The 20237-nt window shown below is 36.7% G+C and overlaps 1 protein-coding gene and 1 long non-coding RNA gene across 12 annotated transcripts in view; one reads left to right on the forward strand and one right to left on the reverse strand.

The window, feature by feature from the left end:
• Positions 1 to 17062, forward strand: part of Gria4 (glutamate receptor, ionotropic, AMPA 4) — a 337970-nt gene extending 320908 nt beyond the window's left edge. For 5 of the 11 annotated variants that reach the window (XM_005378007.2, XM_013511181.1, XM_013511183.1 and 2 more), the window contains 2 exons: positions 8715 to 8849; positions 14583 to 17062. In XM_005378007.2, coding sequence (XP_005378064.1) covers positions 8715 to 8849; positions 14583 to 14747 — 300 coding nt within the window. In that variant the 3' untranslated portion in view covers positions 14748 to 17062. Of the gene's footprint in view, positions 1 to 6448; positions 6564 to 8714; positions 8963 to 14582 lie in introns of those variants that run through there. The other 6 variants (XM_013511180.1, XM_005378006.2, XM_005378009.2 and 3 more) reach the window with 5 other exon arrangements.
• LOC102023885 lies at positions 22 to 13373 on the reverse strand. Its single transcript, XR_259982.2, has 5 exons — positions 12384 to 13373; positions 3242 to 3300; positions 2946 to 3057; positions 1442 to 1510; positions 22 to 292 (listed from the first exon to the last, which is right to left on the reverse strand). It is a non-coding gene; the product is annotated as an uncharacterized LOC102023885 (long non-coding RNA).
• Positions 17063 to 20237: the final 3175 nt, after the last annotated feature.

Below are 20237 nucleotides of genomic sequence, written 5' to 3' on the forward strand. Positions count from 1 at the left end.
TGTCACCAAAAGCGGGTAAACAGTATGTAAAGTAATAGGTGCATCTGCTGGGAGACTTACGATCTGGACCTACCAACAGTTGAATTGCTAGTCAAGTCCCTTCACAAACTGAAGTATGCAATTACTGTCAAAGCAAAAATATTTGCAACTATGATCAATTTGCTAGCACACTGAAACATATGATGGAAATAGTCACTGAAAAGCGCTGGGTGGAAAAGGCTGTGGGTCAGACACAGTCCTGTGAACCTCGGTTTTGGAAAGCAGAAGGGATGCAAATTTGTGAAAGTGAAATCTAGTAAAGAAGAGAGAGAACAGAGAGGGTTATTTTCTTCATTATTATTTGGCCCAAACGTCTACCAACATTTCTAAGCAATGCCCATAACCTGATTCCACCTAGACATGCCTGCAGATCTCACTGTCGAGTTTTCTTCATTTAAAACTCAATGGGCTCGCATGAAAGCTAAACAAAACCTCAAAGATAGTTATAGGAACTACGCATTTTTTGCCTTCCATTACTGGATCTATTATAAAATGATCAGGCAACGAAAACAAGAGCAAGTCATCCTTATCTTCACTCCATCCATGTCATATTCCCAGCTTTCTTTTAGAAATGAAAGAGGTATACAGGGAAAACAGGCATACAGCTAACAAAGCACATTAACTAACATAGCAGAACACCTCATATATATCTGTTTTGACAGACTTACAGAAAACTGTCCACAGAGGGAGAAATTCTGAGTAACTACCTTTAATTGCTAAGGAAGGATAATGAAAAATGTTAAGTACATATTTAAAAGTACAGAATTTTTAATTTAGAAAATTGTCCGTTTTTATTGGACTATAAATTCTGTTATGTGGCCACTTAACCGATAAATTCTGTTATGTTCTGTTTTCAGGGAGTAGCTGTTGGAATGGTTGCTGTTAACTCTGCTCAGCCCCATTCTAAAAAGCCTTTAAAACTGAGCCTACTTATGTAGTCTCATCTAATAATCAGGCCTATTGTGAACAGAAAAAGTTGAAACTTTGCCTTTATTCTAGGCAACATATAATAGGCCTATAATCAGGCCTATTGTGGGCAGAAAAAGTTGAAACTTTGCCTTTATTCTAGGCAACATCTGCCTTAATCCATTTGGTGTTGCTATGACAAAGTCCTTGATGCTAGGAAGTGTATAAAGAAAGACATTTCTTTGGCTTTTTAATCTTGGTAGCTTGAAAGTCCAAACAACATGGGTGAGGGCTCACTGGATGCTTCACTGTGACAGATGGCACCACACGGGTGCAAGAGGGGGAGGGGTGGATCACACGTAAGAGAAAAAGAAAGAGTGGTGAGAGGTCAGGTTTGCTCTTTCATGACAATCTGCTCTTGTGATCGTTAACACAGTCCCTTAAAATCTAATCTAGTTTTGAAAAAATTAACATAGTCTCTCAAGGGAAACATTACCCCAGGCTGGGGATTAAACCCAGTGGCAGAGCACTCGCCTCACATGCTTGGGGTCCTGGGTTTGAATGCCTGTGCCAAAAAAAATAAATAAGTAAAATTAAAGCCACTCATGAAGGCAGATCCTGCATGTCCCTGATGGTCTATTAAAGGTTCCATTACCCCAATACTGTTACATGGGGACGTTAAGCCTCAACTCTGGATTTTGGTAGGAACGAATCACACTTAAACCATCTCAAGGAGTATTCATTTTCCATTTTGGGACCTCAACTTGCTTAGAATTTTCTGATAGGTTCTGTAAACATATAAATCAATATATATAGACATACAGATATAATTATTCAAATTTACACTAATAATCCAGTGTGCTTCCATGAAAATCAGAAGTATCATAAAGTGCTCTATAGTAGCACCAGAAAAATAAAACCATATATACTAGACCATTAGAAAATTTTTCTTTGCAAATTTTTATTTTTACTACAGATATGAAAATAACAATACTTTATAGATAAAATTTTCAACAAGTAATGAAGTGATTTTAGTGTACTTAAAGACTTTCTAGAGAAAAATAAGCATGACAGATATGTACATATATTAGAACAATCTATGCAACCAAAATAGTTGTAATTTATTTAAATGAAGGATGAGGCACATCAGCCAAATTTGACCAGGTTATTATTCAACACATTGTTTGGTATATGTCTACTTAGTAAATATTTGTTGTCCAAAAGAAAAATTGTGAATCTGACCTTATCTTTCTAAAATTAAACTGCTTACTCTTTCAGGCATGTAGTACATCACTTTCATCAACATGAACTAGAAAATTGTATTCTAAAACTTATTTCAAATCTTAAGAGATAGCTTTCCAAGATGTTACAAAATTAGCATAAAATATTCACCTAAAATTAAATTGCAGTATATTCTATTTTTGCTCAGGAATTTTGTTTTCTTACTACAAAACAAAATTCTAGTGGTTTGTATATGAGTATCAGGCTTATTACCAAAAGAACAGGTTGTTGAAATCTAAATGTAATAATTCTGTACCCTGAGTTTGTAAGAAAAGGTGATATTGTAAATGCCCTGAGCCAATTTAGATGAAAGCTATTACCAGGAGGCAATTGTTGCTTTTTCATTTGTTTTTTTTTTTGTACCTTCTTGGGATGTCTGATTTTCTTTTTAAAGTTACCTTCCCCTCCCATTTGGCCTGATCTTCCTCAAAATAAGTAAAATAAGCAGGGGAAAAAATAGTTGAGAACTGCAGCTAGTTAGGGCCTTTGTGGGCATAAAACCAAAGCAGAAGGAACAAATGCTACAGACTCAGTATAGGAAGGAAATACATAGAGATCTCAACACAAGCCAGCCAGTATCCTGGCTTACTTGACTGTAAGGTATAGAACCTTGGATGTAGAACACTAACTTTTCCAGTAGTGTTTCATCTAATGAAGGGGAAAAAATAGAACCCTGTATCACACCCAGAAAGGTTCCTAAGAGAAGACAGCTGGCTCACCTGTCCTGCACAGGATTGTAGCAAGATGGCTGGAGGGATGACACACATCTCCAGCCTTCCGTTCAGCGGAAAATTATCAATCTTGTGCCTTCACAGGGCCATGTGCCACTACCTGGAGAGAAAGAGAGCATTACTCACTGCCTTTTCCCTCAAGGAACTTATGATTTAATATAAGCAACAACTGAACTAGTCACAGTGGCTGTGACAGCTTCCCTGTCACATCCCACACTCCACGGCTGTGCAATAATTAGCGTCCCACTCAGCCTGCAGGCTTCCCAGCACGAGGAAGTTCTCACCATAGCAATCTTCAGTCGGGAAAGTTCCGTAAGAGATGTGATGAAAACAGGCTTCCATCCTAAAAGGAAAAAAAAAAAAAAGTGGAAAGGCATACTTTGGAGGTTTCAAATTTATTTATTTGAAAACTCACTCTTGGTGTTAATAGTATTGCTGTGTAGTTTTTAAAAAACTGATCATAAGAAATTCATACTCTTGTGAGTAAAATAACAGAAATTTATGAATTAACAGAGTCAACTTAAAAATATGCATTGCATGTCTAAACCATAGTTTCTGCTTTGCTTAATCTAAAATGGCTTAGTCTACATATAAACAGTAGAAAGTATTTTATGCCAATTTGTAAGTTTTCAATGAATGGACTGAATTCTTCAGAGGATTGTGTAATCAAAAATGATTCCTAGGGAACACTTTCTTTGCTAATTATACTACAAAATTATTTTTGGGTATGGCCACATCCGTAAGTATGCATATATTCATAGATGTAGTGAGAGGACGAAGTATGAAACATATAGAAACATGAATTATTTTGCACCTGTTATTAGTACCATGATGATTTGATGGTTGCAGACACTTGACAAGATTCCCAAGTACAGCCAAGAACTCACAAGGACAGACTCACATAGAAATTAGCTTAAAGGATCAGTACAGAAAACATACATTCTAAGCAAGAAAAAAGCGTTATAACAAAAGCCCCTAAGGAAAACTAACCCTCGGAGAGGGCTTGCCCAATAGTAAAGTCTTTGCTCATCAAGTTATGCCACCAACTGACTGGCGGTGAAGATTTTGTCTCAAAATGCCAATTTAATCTCACTCTATAACACAAGACTGCTGGAGCAAAGAGCTCAAGGGACAAAGAGGCCAAGGAGAAGGACAAGGAATAGGGGGATGAATGCCTTCCATAGGAGAGACAAGCCAAAGGCAGTCTTTAAACTAATTTTGCCTTCATCTGTCCCCTTTAGAGGAAATATGAAAGGGTTTCTCTACTTCCTTTTCCTCCTTTTTGCAGCACTGGGTCCTCCTTTCCACCCACCTCATTCAAGAAATGCAACATGGGCTAATAAAATGAACCTATGTTTGTGTTTAAAAGGCTTCGGACGCCAGCCTGGGGACCTCAAACTCTTGTCGTCCCAGTTACTCAGGAGACTGAGGTAGGCGGATTGCCTGTGCCCGGCTGTCACAGACTAGCCTGGGCCACGTAGACAGACTGGTCTCAAAACCAAGAACCTTTATAGCATCAATTAAAAGAACAAGTTTATTCTAAACGAAGTACAGTAATTTAAGCTTGACAACTTTACAGATCACTAATCCAGGTCAGATTCTGGTAAATACTGTTTTTACACAGATAGATATAGCTTTTCCTCTTAAGATGTTCACAGTGAACCAAACAACCCACAGCTGTGATTTTGTAACAATCCTTTCACAAAGGGAGAGAGGCCACACTGTTCGAATGGGCCTGATTAGACAGGAAAACCTGGTTCAACTTGGTTCATCTTAACATCCCAGTTAACCACTAATATTCAAAAAGAGCTTTTACTATAGTGTTACATCATGCTTATGCCGATTTTAAAACAAAAACCAATTTAGTATTCTAGGAACGTGGCGCATGCCTGCTACTGTTTAAATGGAATAATAAGCCTGAGTCTTAGTAAGGTCTCAGAAGACCAACACAAAATTCAAATCTTATTCAGAAACTGCAGAAACAACATGGAAAACTCACATCTTAAAAATATTTGTATTCAAAATCAACACAAAAAAATGGTTTTTAGTTCCACTTTTAATCAGACAACTCAATTAATCAGAAACTACATTCCCTAAGTCTTATGTTGTATTTTTAGTTGCGCAGGTTATGAAATCTCACAAATCCTGGTTCAGCTAATGCCTAACTAGCTGTGTGACTAAGGGTTGTGTGTCTTGGTTTCATTTATAAAATCTGAGTGACAGTTATAAAGATGTAAAATCTTTCAACAGTGCCTTGTACATAGTGAATGTCCAGTCAACATTCGTTATCATTAGTTGTGTAGCATTAATGGAATTAATCTCCTGGTAACCAAATACATGTATGCTTTGGTTCACCAAACACATTCCACATTTCCTAAGAATGAGGCACTGGAAGATAAAGCCAGACAAAACGACCGGCAGCCTTAAAAACATCTAGAGGAATGCGTCCTATCTCCAGTAAAATGAAACAAAAGTCAACCAACCAAGATAACTGCAACAATAAAACACCCTAGAAGTTACTGCTCCCCATCCATCTTAGCTTTCATATTATTATCTGGGAATGAAAGCTGGAAGCATTTTTGTTACTGAAAATATTCATGTGAGTTAATAGCTGAAAATTTTTGAGACTCCTTACACAATATTGAGTATTGAAGGAATCAAAGACGAGAAAAGAAAAGAAGACTTTTCAGAGGAGTCTTAGTTATCCCTAACCTGTGATTTGTCTGTTGGTAATAATGTATAGAGTAATTGTAATCCCTCCCTCCTATACTTGGAGTATATTAGTAGGAGGCTTTTGATGAACAGCACTTCCAGTGATATTATTTAGGTTAAATACTGCAATTCAGAAAGAAAATATCAGCATGGGCTTATACTGCACATTAGCCCTTCAACCCAATAATTCACATATTGGTCTCATGAGGACATTTCTCTGCATGACGTGATCCTTGGTCTGTGTCACTGTAATCACTCTCCTCTTGCAATTAGGTCCTGAATCAAAGCAGTTACAGAGTGAATCTATTGATGGATACTTTGCCCACAATATCAGAGCATAAAGTCAAACCCCACCAGCTGAGTTACACTGCATACAAGAAGTGAGATCAGTCCTGTTTAGCTTTCATATTAAGTCTCTATCAACCTGCAGCTACTTGTGTTTATTTTGAGAGAGAAAAGAAAGGAGATTCTGGAATGACCACATTTGCACGGGGAATATTATAAATGTTCAAGCAACCCAACCCAGGCCAATAGTTTTGGATTCACAGTAATTGCATACATTTTCTTTAATAATCCTCCCTAGCAGTATGTGCCTGTTACCTAAAGCGATGGAGCAGGTCCCAGTTTTATGTCTGATTCTAAACCTGGGCCTACAGTACAAGACATAGTACCTACTGTGGCCTCTGCTCTGTCACTTTGCCATGCGATTCTAATGTAGTTTTACTTGAATAACATAAAATAACATATATAATGTTATTTATGTTATTTTCCACGTGAAGAACTCCTGTAAACCTTGCCGTTTTGAAACTCAGTGAGGCAGGCGTCTTAGACAAGCTGAAAAACAAATGGTGGTACGATAAAGGTGAATGTGGACCCAAGGACTCGGGAAGCAAGGTCAGTCGCTGCAGTTCGGGGCCTCCTCTTGTGTTCACAAAATAGTAAATGGGAGCAATTGTCAAATATGGAAACCTTAGAGACCGAACATTTTTTTTGTACACACAGCCACTGTCTCAAGTAGAAGCTAATGCCGTAAATTTCAACCACAGGGACCATATTTTCAGGAAATTACTGTGCTACCTGCTCCCTGATATGAAGCCTTTTAAATAAACTTAAACAGCAAAAATATATAAACTAACAAAATTCTGTGTATTGTTCTCAAAATTACGTACCACTAATAAAATTTTTTTGTGTTTTGGAGATAAAGACCATGAAATTTATGATTTCAAGAACTAATAGATCCTCAAAGCAGGAAATGGGAAATTGATTAGGAGTCATCCATAAAGTAAAAGATGCTAAATATTAAATAAGTGTTTGTTCAGAAGTTCAGTCTTTTGTCACCATATCATCAAGCATTCCACTTTAGTTTGAAGAGGCTCTGTTATATTTCTGTGCTGAGAGATGAGCAGAATGAACTTTCTGATTGAATTCTCCTCATCAACATTATTTCAGTAAGTCGATGTTTACAATAACATCTTCAAGTTCCAAGATATTTTATTAAGGAATTCATTTTAGAACAATGCAGAAACCTGTAGGCCCAATTCTGCTGAATACATTTATATTTTATTCTAAAGAAAAAATACAAGTTTGTCATTGAGTGAAAATATCTGCACATATTAATATCATTAAGTGTCTGAAAGCCACGGTTGATTCTTGGAAACCACTTATTTTTTGTATTTTCTTCTAGAAAGAAGCAACTTATTAGTTATTCTAAGACATTAAATAAGTGGCTTAAATAAAATAGCCTCGATAACTTGGAGAAGGAGACAAAGTCTCAAGCCTTATTCTTATATTTTAATTACTTCTGACTGCCTTTGAACCAGAGTGGAATGAGATGATCTTGGCCAGATGATAAAATAATTATCTTTAAAACCTGATAGAAAGAAAAGCACAAGTATTTAATGAGTCATTATTGTAAGACGTAAGTTACTGTAAAAATTTTGGCCCGCTCAATTGATATCATGACTAAGTAGACAGTGAATAAGTCATCTTTTGAATTTAGACACTCTCTTAATTAAACTACTCAAGTTCCTGAATCACATTTTGCACAAAATTGTATTGATGAGAAAATGTTAGCCATAAAGCATCATCCACCAAAATACTTGTTGGAATAATATTATGTAATTAATATATTTATAATTTGTGAAAAAATTCCAAATTATTGTTATAATTTTAATATCTTCCTAGCATATGCTTGACCATCTCTAGATTTATTGCATGTGTAGTAAATTCAAAGACTATGTCTAAAATATTAATTGGTGAAGCATTTTTAAGTGTGAATGGAGTTATATTTTTACACTGATAAATAAGTTATAAATTTGTCCATAGATAAATAATTTATTTCTCAATTGACCATGGTAATTTGCATGTTTTTAAAAGTTACTTTTAAAAAGTTACCCAGGTGTTATGCCTATATAACTATCTCTAAATAGTTATAAAAATAATATGCAAAAGTGACATTTTTCATGAGATTTCCCATATAGATATAACTGAAAAAACCTAAGGACACAGAGCAGAGTACATCCTCTGTACATATATGATAAAACAATGGTGAACAAAATGTGAAACTACTAGGTGAAAAACCCCTAGTTCCTTAAGTAGTAAATGTGGACCTAAGTTTATTCAAGAGACACTTTACACATTAATATTATGTTTCAAAGGAAGCAAAGCCAAAACAGGTCCCCTTGCTTGGATTTTAAACAAGTCATTTTCAAGCCCTATAATAACCCACTTCTGGTATCCCATATAAATATACAAATCCTTGTCTATGACTAGCATAGTGGTTTTCATTACATATTTAATGATAAGATGTTACAGATTTTATTGAATGTAATTGTACGCAATTTATCGGTAATCATAATTTCATTTCTCCTGAGAGCTATAAGCTTTACTCTTAAACCCATAAACCTGTATCAGTGACTTATACTTGTAAATAATTTCCCGTTAAATTAAGCATTGACTTTAATTGGCTACTTGAAGTTCATGTGTTCTTTTACATTTTGGACGTGACATTTCCACAGTTAACTGAAGTGTCTTTATCCCTCCTAGGACAAGACGAGTGCCTTGAGCCTGAGCAACGTAGCTGGCGTCTTCTACATTCTAGTTGGCGGCTTGGGCTTGGCAATGCTGGTGGCTTTGATAGAGTTCTGTTACAAGTCCAGGGCAGAAGCGAAGAGAATGAAGGTGGCCAAGAGTGCACAGACTTTTAACCCAACTTCCTCGCAGAATACCCAGAATTTAGCAACCTATAGAGAAGGTTACAACGTATATGGAACCGAAAGTATTAAGATTTAGGGGTAGGACTTAGGGCCTGCTACAGTGAGTGGGGGATGCATCCTGTGAACGCAGTGTTGTGACCTGTCTGTCTAGTGGTGGTATTGCTTGCTTCTAATTAGAGCTTTCTATTTTTCAAGCCTTCAGTGCAAAGTGATTCGGTTTTCTTTGGCTGCAGATGTACCGTTTGAAATTTTATGTTCCCAATAGATATCTGCATTGCACGGGTCAGAAAGACAAAAACATGCCAGAACTGCTCTGTACAATGATTTACACAGTGCAATTTCCCTGAAATTGGGGAAAATGGAAATTAGATCCGGGCCTCTTCACACACAGACCAGGCCAAGCTCCTCTTTCACACCCTATATGTAGGATGAGTGCTAACAAAATAATGACGAAATCCGTTTCAGATCATGAAAACCTACATAACTGCCTGTGTTTTATGAGGTCAAACTGTTTTCTGAGAGACAATACATGTAAAAGCACCAAGGCACACAGTATGTATGTACTCGGTGAATTCCCTAGCTCCAGTTCTAATCAGCTTTACACTACTATCTTTATTTTTAAAGCACAAATCTCCACTACTTGTTCATGACATTAGTCCTTCAGCCAGCCCTTCAGGGAAGACGGATTGTCAGAAGTTTTATGATGATACACGATTATGTTCACAGTATCATTTAGGTGAATATGTATTTTAGAAGATTCAATAGTTTCTCCATCAAAAATGCCAGCAATATATATGTGTTTGGGCAGCAATAGTGATAAAAACCATACTGAGTTATTACGCACTTTTTTGCATTTCATTTGATTTAAAACGAGCCAGATCAGATCTACTTACATTCTTTCATTATGCCACAACAAAGAGTGATACACCATCGGTGAGATATAGGAGATAGAGATCACTCTTTTAAGAATCTAAATGTTCGTTTCTTTCCGTAATGATGGAAAGTAATTTTGAAATAAGACCTGAATGGGCATGTTATTGCTTTTCCTAAACTCAAAGCTCCAGAAACCATTTTCTAAAATTATATATAACAGCCCTAGTGAATAGGCTGCCCAGTCCTATTACATGAGAAATGAGTCTTTGAAACTTCAAAAGGCATTCAGTGTTTGATGTTCTTTAAAGTAAAAAACCAAATATAATTTTAATAAGGTGTACATGTGAGGTTATACTAGGTAAATGTGCTTGATTTTGATAGTTATTTATACATAAATTATTGAGATGCTTGTTAGTATCTGAAAACAAAAATGGAGTCATCCTAGGTGATCCAGATCTAATTGCTTTTACCCATTATCTAGAAATCAGTGGCTGAGTACTGTACAAGGGCACATAGATAATCTCGAAGTGGTTCCTTCCCAATTTTATTTTAAAAAAGAAGAGCTTTAAGAACTAAGCCCTCAGTTCACTTAGGTCAAAACATGTCACACACTGGGGAGCATGTCACACACTGGGGAACATGTCACACACTGGGGAGTCAGGGTATCTAGGCCACTAGGAGGTTGATTCATTCCCCATTCCATGCCCTACCCTATGCTGAGGTTTGAACTCAGAGGTGCTCTACCACGGAGATTCGTCCCCAGCCCTTTTAATTGTTTGGTTTTTGCTGGTTTTGTTTTTTGTTTTTTGGTTTTTTTTAAACAGGATCTCAATAAATGGCCCCTGAAGGTCTCAAACTCTCAAGTTTGAGAGCCTTTCGTCCCCTAGGGCAGCTGGGATTACAGACCGCAACACTGTGCCAAGCTAAGAATGCTTTCGCCTTAGCATCTGCAGAGCTGAGCAGAGATTTTGCCCAAACTGAGAAAAACCAATACTTGACTAGTTTTCAAAACCAGTTATATGGGCTGAATTCTGAGAATTTTATAAGACTAAAAAATTTTGTGATTAATTTTTCCTTGCCAAGCCAAACTTTAGCAAAGTCCAAGAATAGGGAAACAAACAAAAGATGAAGTATAGTTCATGAGTTGGAGAAGGAAATACTCAAGTATGTCAATTTATTACAAAGTTCTGGGAAACTGGTGAAAAGGTTATGTGTAACTTACACGTAATATGTTTTGGAGTCAGAATCTGGCACTGAAGCTCATCATGTTTCCTTTTAAAACTGAATTTGAACTTTTAAGTACGTATATTTAAAAAGAAAACATATCCATTTTCTCCTGACCCTGACATTCAGAATAAATGATCTGATCTGCACCCAGAGAAAAGCCCTTGGAAGAAGCAGTTTTTACCTTTCTATCACATTCAATGGGCTTCTCCTGTCAAAAACTTCATTGGCCATATTTTTTTCAATTTAATTATTTATTAGCATGTGTCCATTACGTAATGATTATGTTCCCCGTAGGGAATTCATACATGCACACAACACATCTCAATTTTTTCATCCCCTTTCCCTGTTCTCACCTCCATCACCCCTGTTTCTTGGTCCTATTTCTATTTGCAAAAGAATTATCTCCCTATTTCCTATTGTCTATATTTTATTTTGCTCCTTATTTATATTTCGGGTTTCTTATATAAGAGAAACTATGTGATATTTAAACTTGTGTGTCTGATGTATTTAACTTAACATTATGGTCTCAAGGTTCCTCCATTTCTGCACAGATTACTCAAGTTTATCCTTCTTTTTGGCAGAGTAGCACTCCATTGTGAGATATCACACTTTTTATCCATTCATCAGACCATACTTATGCAAATAGAATCTCAAAAAGAAAAATCTGAAACCTTAAAGGCATAGTACATCTACTCAAAGGTGATCATCCTTCAAAGGAAACACATACAATTGAGGTATTAGTCATTAGCCACAAAGATCAAACCAAACCAGACTATATATAAACTTAGAAAAAAAATTTCCAGCTTGAAGAGTTTCAAACAGGGTCACCTTAAGATGAATGGAGGGGCTGGGGATTTAGCTCAGCGGCACAGCGCCTGCCTGGCAAGTGCAAGGTCTGAGTTCGATTCCTGGTACCAGAAAAAAAAAAAGATGAATAGAAATGACACTTTTTGGAGAAAGCAAGTGATATACATATAAGAAATAAAATTATTGAACAGATTTAAAAAGAAAGTAGAAATTGGTCAAAGATTTATTAACTAATACACTCAGCTGCATTAATCTATCAAAGAGGTGAGGTTATTTGGGACCACATGGAATTTTTTAAGTTTTGGAAGTTTTCTTTTCCTCAAAAACACAATTAACACAAAAATGAAACAAAAGTACATTTTATGGCAAAATCCTTCTAAAAATGCTGTTTTAAAAAACCACAATGCCTGTAACATATGTCTTGTTAAAAAGAAGTTAAAGCAAATTAAACTAGTAGGTTTTTAAAATAATTATCTATTTTACTGGGATTACATGTTGACTGTGAATCCAAAGAAACATATTCAGACTTTGGTTTTAATTTTGCTTACATGCAGTGACAGTAGATAGCTATGAATTCTCTGGAACCACTTACCTTATTAAACAAGGCTGATTGGTCTTAAGACTTCAGGGCTTCCTAAGTGTTTAAGATAGGATCATACATTGGCTTAGATTGGACTCATGGATATTAGTTTATCTCGTTTTCCTCAGCATGTGATTTAATTTAATTTAAACTTCCCCAAACTGCCTCAAAATTATTTTCCACTGAAGCTCACAGAAAATTCCTGGGGCGGAACTGGAATACTTGAAACATTTAAGTTGTGACTCAAAAGCATCCACCTAAACACCACTCAACCATATAAAACATATAGCACTGAAAAACAGGATTACAGAAGAAAGTTATTCAGCAAATCTAAAGCCAATTCCTGTACTATGTTTCTTAAATATAACAGTTTTTGTTTCATTTTCTTGTTATAAGTAGTACTGTTTTGGTAATACCTTTCTTTATATGAATTTCCAAAAGCGTCCGCACTCTAATATTGAGCTGGAAAATATTTATCCCTTATAAATTAACCATCCAAGAGTTTCACTTCAAAGGCAAAATTACTGTCCCCGTTTCCATTTCCCAGTCCCCTGATGCTCTAGGCTATATGTGAAACCCATGACCAAAGAGTCTTTTCAGATGTATAAATTGAATTGTTTTATTTCTAATTCTAGTTGATATTCTTAACCTTGCCTCTGTTCACCTCAAACAGTATGTAATATATTCATTTAGGATTATTTTTCAGGTATAATTTATAGACAGTAAAATTCACCCTTTTTAGTATATAGTTTTACAAGTTTTTTAAAAAACTTCATATCATGTATACGAGCATATAGTTTTACAAATTCATCAGTGTCATTTATAAGGAAGAAAAAATATCTTCTCAATGCGGGCATTTAGCCACTCAACAGATACTTGGTGAGTGATTAATGTGTATCAAATAAAAGTCAGAAGCACTTTCAAGGGATTAATTGAAGATAACCTTTTTTCCTTAAAGTCTTCATTATATTTCCATGATATCTATATATAAAAAATGATTAACGTTTCTGTAAAGGATACACTGTGTATCCTGATTTTGAAAACAAATATTAATTGCCAAGACTATTCACTAAAAATGAACTTGACATTCAATTTGGGTTTTTAGCATAGCTAAGTCACTATAAGCAATTTGACTTCAATTTTTGCAAGTTATTACAGTAAATGATGTTTAAACTTTTTTACTCCAACAATTTCTATACTAATTAATTTCATCATTTTAATTTACAGTCTTAATATTTAAGTACCAAGTCAAAATAAATAAATAGAAGGATCAAATTTCCTACAGAATTAGATAAATTCACAATGGAGAATTACACGCATTATGAGTCGTGAGACAAGCTCTCCTTTACCTTATTTTTGTGTTAATTTTAGAATTCAGCTACTTGAAAGAATTTAAAAACAATGCATGAATAGTAATTCGATTTCAATAATAACACTGTCTGCTTTTCCTCTGTGTAATATTATCTGCTATCTTAGAAGTCAGGCAATGGAATTTAATGGAGAGTTCAGAGATTTAACCCTAGGGCTTCCATCTGGGAAGTTTCCCAGTAATAACCATTTAGTAAGTTTCGAAATAGGCTCCGTCTACATATGCCTCCTTTTCGTGTACCCCGTTCAAACATAATCCTTAAAATACAACCGTTAACGTCCATGACGCACCGAGTGACGCACCTGTCACCAGCTGTACTGTTCCGAGTCATGCGTATAACTGGTATGAATGAATGAAAGCGTCTATGGCTAGGTCTGCGTCATGAGAACATTTATAGTTGATACGTACAGTTGGTGTATGTAGCTTCTCAATTTTAAGAGTCTAACACTTGCACTCTCATATATTATCTAACAAGAAAAATAATTACGAGGCAAAGAATGTTATCCAACATTAAGAAGCTTTTAAGCTCCGCTAGAAGTACGAGTGGATAGGGCCACAAGTAAAAAGATGTTTCCTGCCCAGATTGACTAAACAAAACCTGATCTTATGATTTTGCAAAGGGTTTTTAAATAGGTCAGACCACAAACTCTAGACTGTTTCGCCCTGCAGCGTAGTGAGCTTTTCACTCTTTCCTAAGCAGTTTGCCTCTGACCGAAAGAATATGGAAAAAATGCAGATGTCTAATTATTGATATTTTGGTGTTTGCTGTGTCGCGTGTTGGTGAACAAACAGAAGTATTCTAACACACCGCATTCTTTCTGATTCCCTTCCATGCAACCCAGCTGACCTTTTCTGAAGCCATAAGAAACAAAGCCAGGTTATCCATCACTGGGAGCGTAGGAGAAAACGGCCGCGTCCTGACGCCCGACTGCCCAAAGGCTGTACACGCTGGAACTGCAATTAGACAAAGTTCAGGATTGGCTGTCCTTGCGTCGGACCTACCATAAAAACCAAAAAAATAATTGAGTGCCTTAATTAAACTGTGTTGGTGACTGATGGAAACGCAGCCCTGAGGAGCACGCCAAGCGCGGGTCTTTGCTAAACCAGTCCTTTGGCCGAGAGCGGGAAGTGCGTCCTAACGCGCTGGACATCAGCCGCAGAAACGTGTGCATGAGCTCAGCTCGGAAACCCAAACTCAGATTTTATATCAGGAAAACTCACAACTTAAGTTTTTGGGGGAGTGGGTGGGGGAGCTGGGATGGGTGTATTAACAGCAACAAATTTCACTTGAGTGAACTTAAAGACTAATCAGACTTGCCAGTTAGGCATTCAACTGTGAAGTTCTCGTTCAGAAAGGCCTTTGTCTTCGCCCAAAGGGATAAAATAGTTCTAGAAGTCAATGAACACGCTAACCTGTGTCTCCAGAACACCCATGTAGCCAATGGAAGAATATCCAGCTGAGAAAACAAGTCACTAAACTGTGATAAGAAAATAATAAATAAACATGTACATCCTGTGAAAAAAAATTTAAAGGAAGTATTTACACTTACTTTGGAGAAAATAAATACTGAAACATGCTTGCTTTTTAACTGACGTAAATTCAGTAGAGGACAACACAATTCTTTTTTCTAACCATCTTAGGGAAGAATACATTGCAATAATTGATATAAATGCCATCACTGTAATAAACTTTAGAGACTTTTTTCTATAAAAGTTGTTGGTCGTCTTCTCGTTTGCTGTAACCTTCACTCCGCCACATGAGTTGGTTCACAGATCGCATTTGTCTCACTACCAGAAGCAAAAGTAAAATGAAAGGAAGAGAGCGTTGACATTAAATCACCAATCTGCAATGTGGAATCAAAAGAGTCTACGGGTCACTCTTGTTATCAGTATTATTTATAATCTTGTTCTGTGTACGAAATTGTGGTTTTTGTACCCACCAAAAAGAATAAAACAACAGATGTTCTTACAATATCTACAGAGCTTAAAAGGTTTTTTGTTCTTATGATTAAAGTTATTTGAAAAATTGTAAGAGTATACGAGGGATTGTAGAAGTCAAGCGGTGGACCTTCCTGGAAAATGTAGCTAGCCCTTATTATTTTTCCATACTAAGCTACCCCTGTTTTATAGATCTGTCACTTGTTAGGAGGTTAAATTGTCAAAGATGGAGTTTTTGAGTCCTGGAATGAATCACTGTCTGAACAGTAACATACCCTGTCACTGTGTGTGGAAATTTCACTGGACCGTACTTCGCTGCATAAAATCATGTGTCCAAGGAGCTTCTCCCCTCATTTGTATCGGCCCAATTTGAATCCTCTGAAGGCACTAAGAATAGTTTGGAGTGGACCACAAATGAAGAATTAGCCCTTAGATGAAGAAAATGTTATTTTATGTTTTATTTATATAAAAAAAATTACATTGTTATGTTGGAGTAAATTAACATAGTTCCAAAGAAAGTTTAGTTCATTAGAAATAAGTTCTTTACTAGGAATAAAAACGACATACTTAGGGATCTTGGCAGAAAGCACAAGTTAAGATGATTCCAAAAGTCTGCCCTTGAGGGATGAGTTGAGTTTTCATAGGAAAAGGGTTAAAAGCCCAACGGCTGAGCAATGGATGCTGAGCACCCTGAGCGCGCATGGCTTGTTTAAAGAACGTACACGATCAGCCTGACTGAGGCAAGCACACATGTAGTGTCACGGAACATAAGCTGGAAAAGGTGAAGGATTAATTTCCTCTCCTTGACCCATCCCTCATTCCATCTCTGTGCTGCAGAAAGAACATCTTAAAAATTTATATCAGATGATATACACACATTACACACATGCACTGTTCCCTCAGGAAAAATTCCAGGTTCTTGGGAAGAGCAAACTATTCTCTTCATGACATTGCCCCTGTTTATCCCGTCAAGGACCTCTCTCGCTCCTACCCAATTTCTCCTGCCAGCATACAAACCTCCGAAGCAGCACATGGGACACTGCATATGATTCCCTCAGTATGTAACCATTCCTTGTCTCCGCTTTACCTGACTAACTTACACTCATCCTTCAGTACTCGGATTTTACTAGCCCTGGGAGAATTTATAAGCATACACTACCCCTTGCCTAAGAGACTGAGTTAGGTGCCATTCTTAATGTTCTTTCCCCATCACGGCACTCACCATACTGCATTGTAATTGCCTGTGTACTTGTCTGTAAAACTACTAGACTGTAAGCTCCTTGAGGGCAGGGACTGTGTCTATCTTGTTCACAGTTGTATCCCCAGCACCCAGCACAGTGCCTGGCATATTGTAGGTGCTTAATAAATATTTGTTGATGAAAAAAGTGAACTGGATTGAATTAATTTAATGAAGTAAAAGTAGAAAAAGAACATCTTTCCCCATGAATAGTGTCTACAGTGTGTGCTAAGTATATAAGGAATCAAAATGAAAGCTGAAAGTTGGCTGATTTTATGGAGTTCTTTTCTAAGTTACTAGATGAAGTGGCTAAAAGGAAAGCAAAAAATATGATTTGATAGATTTTCTGATCATGTAAGAAGATATTCTATATAATTGTGCCTAGCTGTGGCACAATTTGATAATTTAACCAGAGAAATTGTCACAAAAAAGTCACCCAGAAGAAAGACTTGCTTTCACTTTTAGATCTACTTCTAAAAATATCTTTCCTTTAACCCTTAGATTTGTGTTATACTTAGTTGTATTTCTTACAGTAAAGAATAATTTTTTAATTTTTAAAAAATTTTTTCTTCTTTTTTTAAAAAAAGAATAATTTTGCCAAAAGCAAAAATTTTAACTATATGTTAGTGAGAGGGGAAACTTCTCTAGATCCTAGTCTGATGAAATGCTATACAAAATTCAAAAATATGATTTTAAAATGTTTAAGTTAAAAGCATATAAGTTAAAACATTTGCTTTCATGCGGTTGAAGACCTCAGTTTCCAAAAAACAAAGAATCTGAACATATCAGAGAAGGCCAACTTTGAAACTACATCAGTTAAATGTGTATAATGACCACAGGCAAAAGATCTAAAGAGTCCCTAGTTTTTAGCTGAAAGATCTAAAGAGAAGCATTTGCTATGCTCAATTCAAAAGCAGCTTATTGAAAATTACAGTCTTGCGGGGCTGGGGATTTAGCTCAGTGGCAAAGCGCCTGCCTGGCAAGCACAAGGTCGTGAGTTTGGTTCCCGGTACTGGAGAAAAAAAAAAAAAAAAAAAAAGAAAATTACAGTCTTGCCTCGACTGCATTCACTTCAGGCCGCTGTACGTTTATCAGTTTGTGTCCCTTGGTTCCTCCATCTGTAGACTATCAGTTATCCATGTCCCTAAGGCAAATTACATAGTGTGTGTTCAGTATTGTTTGGGGATTTTTTTTGTACCAGCAATCAAACTCAGGACTTTGCACTTGCCAGGCGGCTGCTTGTGCCACTGAGCTTTATCCCCAGCCCCATGTGTTCAGTATTTATTTGTCAGTACAAAAACACAAATCAGTGAAAGAAATATTCCAATAACTTTCAGAAAACAGAATATCCTAATTTGCAGCACCAATATGGTGGTAAGAGGAATAAGAGCTAAATGAAAAGTGATATCCTGGAGAACTAAGTTTCAACATCAGTTTAAAGACAAATAGACCCGTAGACTCATCACCCTTATGTTTATTAGTGTGACGCTTCATGAAAAATGCGTCTTTTCATATATGGTCACAAAGGACTTTTCGTTTCAGGCTGTCTGGCAGGCTAGAATCTTAGCATTTGTAAAACCAAAGACAAATGTAAATAGGTGGCTTATGGATATACCTGCTAAGCAGGTGATACCAATAGTCTTTCCAAAACAGAACTGCTTTTTAAGGAAATATTTTGATAAATTATTGGAAACAAGAGGTGAGAACAAGAAATTGTATCTCAAGACAATAGAAAGCTAAATTATTCTCTATGGAAGAAGAAAACCTGTTTATTTTCCTTTATTTTGTTTTCCTTGATATGAGGGTGGAGAAATGAAAAAAGGAATGAGAAAAAGAAAGAAGAAAAAGAGCTATTACAAAAGCAAAACGCTGGGTAAAAAGCCAATAAGATTGTAAAAACAGAACTGTTTGATATGTTTCTACACTGTTAGGTGTGCAATGCCTCACACCTCTGCTTCTCATGGTGCGCACATGTTAAGTGTTCCTGCCTGACTCACACTGGTACCATGGATGCCCTGAAGGAAAGAATCAAGTAGAAAATTCCAAACTCCATGTTTGGGTGGATACCAAGGAGTTCACGATCATTGCCTATAGAGGACCATGCCCCTGCCCGGCTCCTTAAGAGCTAGTTTGTTGATATAAATAGAAATGCTTTCAACTTTTTCATCAAAGAAGGTATTTGAAACAATTTAGTTCCTAGCTGACTCCATCTAGATGTTTGCTGAATCCTTTGGTCACCTAACACTAGTGCTACTTCAAAGTTCTAAAACAGAATTAATGAATCTCGCCTGCCTGAGGTTTTCTCAGAGCAAGATCTTCCACTAATATTGTTTTGAAATCTAAACACATCAAAGTTTGCCAATGCCACTAAGTTTCCAAGGCCCCCATGAGAGTGGGTGACTTCCGGGTTACTGAGACCAAGATGTGCACAGCAACTATAAATTAAGTTCTGCTTGAAACACTGCAGCTCAGCCCAATACCTCTACATCCTTTTCCTGCTTGGTTACAGCCCCACCCAAAAATCATCCCAATCATCCCTCTCTGTCCTGTCCACGGTCTTCTCCCAGGACTCTACTGCACACCTCTCAAGTAAGAGAACTCAAGGACCATTACATGAGACCGGTGAACATCCCCAGTATCTTTTCTCGCCTTCATTCCCCAACAATAACTCCAAATTATTCACAGATTTGACTTCTGGAATGCTTCATGTTCTTTCCCTTTAAAATTTTGCCAATTATTTCCTCTATTTGGGTTGCCCAATGTTTCAATAGGATTCCTAACTATAATCAACAAAATCCACCTCTGATTCAATTAAGCAGAAAGTGAATTAATTAATGGAAATTAGAGAGCTGACAGAATAGATACTAAATCATTACTCAGGGGAAAGAAAATAAGGTCTGAAGGTGTAGATGCTAGGAACAATGCCCAAATAGTGTTGCTGATCTACCTCAAAGCATGTTCACCTACCGGTGGGGATACACATCTCAGTGTTCCTTGCGGCAGATTTTGCAAAATCTGCAGCAAGGACAATGAACAATAGACATTGCTCCTGGGACCTCACTTTCTTCAGGCTTTGCAAGCAGGATGCCTTGTAGCACGCTCCATCACCTTCTCAGGAAAAGGATTCTCTAAATCACTGCTTTCCAACTTGAACCTCGGGAAGGGAGTATCTACCAGGGCTCTGACCTAGCAGCAAGAGAGGCAGGGAAACCGAGTTCTGGTTTTCATTGTAAGGAGGCATTATATGGGAAAAAAACTAAGGAAGATATTTAAAAAAACTATGTACAAACCCTTTATGCCCAATTTGGCATCAAGAAGTAGT

The sequence above is a fragment of the Chinchilla lanigera genome, unplaced genomic scaffold (genome assembly GCF_000276665.1).
Source record: "Chinchilla lanigera isolate Chin_1 unplaced genomic scaffold, ChiLan1.0 scaffold00011, whole genome shotgun sequence".
Lineage (NCBI taxonomy): Eukaryota > Metazoa > Chordata > Mammalia > Rodentia > Chinchillidae > Chinchilla > Chinchilla lanigera.